This window comes from Propithecus coquereli, unplaced genomic scaffold (assembly GCF_000956105.1).
Source record: "Propithecus coquereli isolate 6110/MARCELLA unplaced genomic scaffold, Pcoq_1.0 Scaffold45, whole genome shotgun sequence".
NCBI classification, from domain to species: domain Eukaryota; kingdom Metazoa; phylum Chordata; class Mammalia; order Primates; family Indriidae; genus Propithecus; species Propithecus coquereli.
Window position 1 is genome coordinate 4,017,933 of NW_012150285.1, and position 2,121 is coordinate 4,020,053.

General features: G+C 26.4%; 1 protein-coding gene across 1 annotated transcript in view; it reads right to left on the bottom strand.

Annotated features, from left to right (window-relative positions):
* Window positions 1-2,121, bottom strand: part of CCDC7 (coiled-coil domain containing 7) — a 135,611-nt gene that overhangs the window by 28,897 nt on the left and 104,593 nt on the right. The window contains 1 exon segment of the mRNA XM_012654840.1: window positions 69-293. Coding sequence (XP_012510294.1) covers window positions 69-293 — 225 coding nt within the window.

Here is a 2,121-nt window from a genome sequence, read left to right on the forward strand (position 1 = left end):
AAACAATAATATAAATGACAAATGTCTTACAACACATACGACTGTCTCTATTTTGGCTATGTCCTTACCTGTGGATGTTCTGGGATGATAACATTTGCCTTTTGTCCACCTGAATCTGAAACTACTGCTTTACTTATTTCTTTCTCCAATGGTATATTTTTTTAATCTTCGCTTTTAACTTTTCCTTGACTGTTACTCATTTCCATTGTTGTGTTGATCTTTCCCTCACTTTTAAGTAACTCCTTCCCTTGATTTAGGAAATAGTCAAGTTGATGCTTAGCTCTTTCAGCTTCCTGTTTTTAAAAAGTACCAGTTTAACAAGCATTATTTTCTGACATTTTCCTGCCAATACTACAACCTTCAGGAATCTGCACATATTTATGCCCACATTATTTCTCAACTCTTATTTTTACTGAGTTGGAGGAAGCTAAGTCATTGGTATAATCAATAGTTTAACAATTCCACAATCAAAATTAAAAGCTATAAAGAAACCTCTTTCACTTTTGAATGCTATTTTTATACCCAGGAGTTTCTCCTGGTTGTTATCTTTTTAAGGCTCTAATTAATGTACAAGCAAAATAAAAATTAATAGAAAGTATACATTATAAAAAGTGATGGATTTTAACCAAGATAATTAATACTCAAAAAATGAAAGAAAATGTGGAAAATAAATAACATTTCTTCTAGATTAAAATTTTCTTTACAATGTCACTTTTTATAATTTCTATTTAGTTATACAAATAACTTATTTGTATAAAAGAATATATACATCGACAGAAAGAAAATTCACAAATAATCTCACCATATAGAGAAAAATCACTGTGAATATTTTGTTGTATATCCTTTCCAATTATTTCTAAATATACCTGGTACACATATGCATATATTTTTTAAAATTTTTATCTAGATGGGATCATACTATACTGTACTCAAATAATATGCTCTTTTCATTAAATAATGTCATATATGTTTCTATGACAATAAATATACATTTAAATCAGAATAGGTAACAGAACATTTAATAATATATTGTAATTTATTTACCAAATTCCTTATCAATGGAAATTTATTTTGAAATACATTTTTGCTATTAAAACATATTGCATTATACATATTTGTGTAAAATTTCTGTACATGTTTTCCTTCTTTAGAATAAACTTTTAGGAGACTTATAGAGTGAAAAGGCTGTATCTTTACAAGTTTTGCTCTATCTTTTCTTCAATACTTTCTTCCAAAGTATCAATTCAAACTTTTTTGATAATGGAAGCATATGAAACATTGCTCATTTCAGCATACACCCATCAATATTATATATTTCTGTCCCTTAAATTCTTACCAAAATGGTAAGTAATGAAAAATCTATCCCACTGTTATTTTAAATTGCATTTAATTGATAAATACTGAGGTTACATATATTTGTATTCATTTATTGGTCATAGGTATTTCTGAATCATGACTTGACTACTTATGTCCTCTGTGTTGGGAAGGACTATCCATATTTCTTGTAGGTTTATAAAATATCTTCATATAAAACGTTTTCCATTTATCTTTCTATCTTATAATTTTACGATAAAAAATGTTTTAAGTTTACATGTACAAATACTAAATTTTTATATTCATTTGAATCTGTTTCTAGATTTTTTCTATTCAGTACCAGAACTAGAACCATGGTGTTGTAATTACTGTAGGTTTACATTATATATTTATTTTTGGATGAGAAGATCTTCCTTAATTGTTCTTTATTTGCATAATCACCAATTTCTTGTCTCATTATATCTTATGATAATTTTGTTAAGCTCAAAAATAATTCCATTTATATCTAAAAATAAATTGCTTTAAGCTACAACAGTTTGGGAAACATGGAAAATGGAAATATTGATAATACTTAGCCTTCAAGACCAAAATTACAAATTTCCATTTCTCCACTATTTATCTACGCCCCTTGGTAATGTATTGTATCTTTATTGATATAAAACTGTATGTAGTTTTTGAAAAATATGCTATCCTAATATTCTAGACTAATATTATGAATAAACTTTTTCTATTATGTTTTCTGAATGATACATTTAAACAATCATTTTCTAAATGATTGTTTCAGATAAAATCTATTGCTTTGTTATT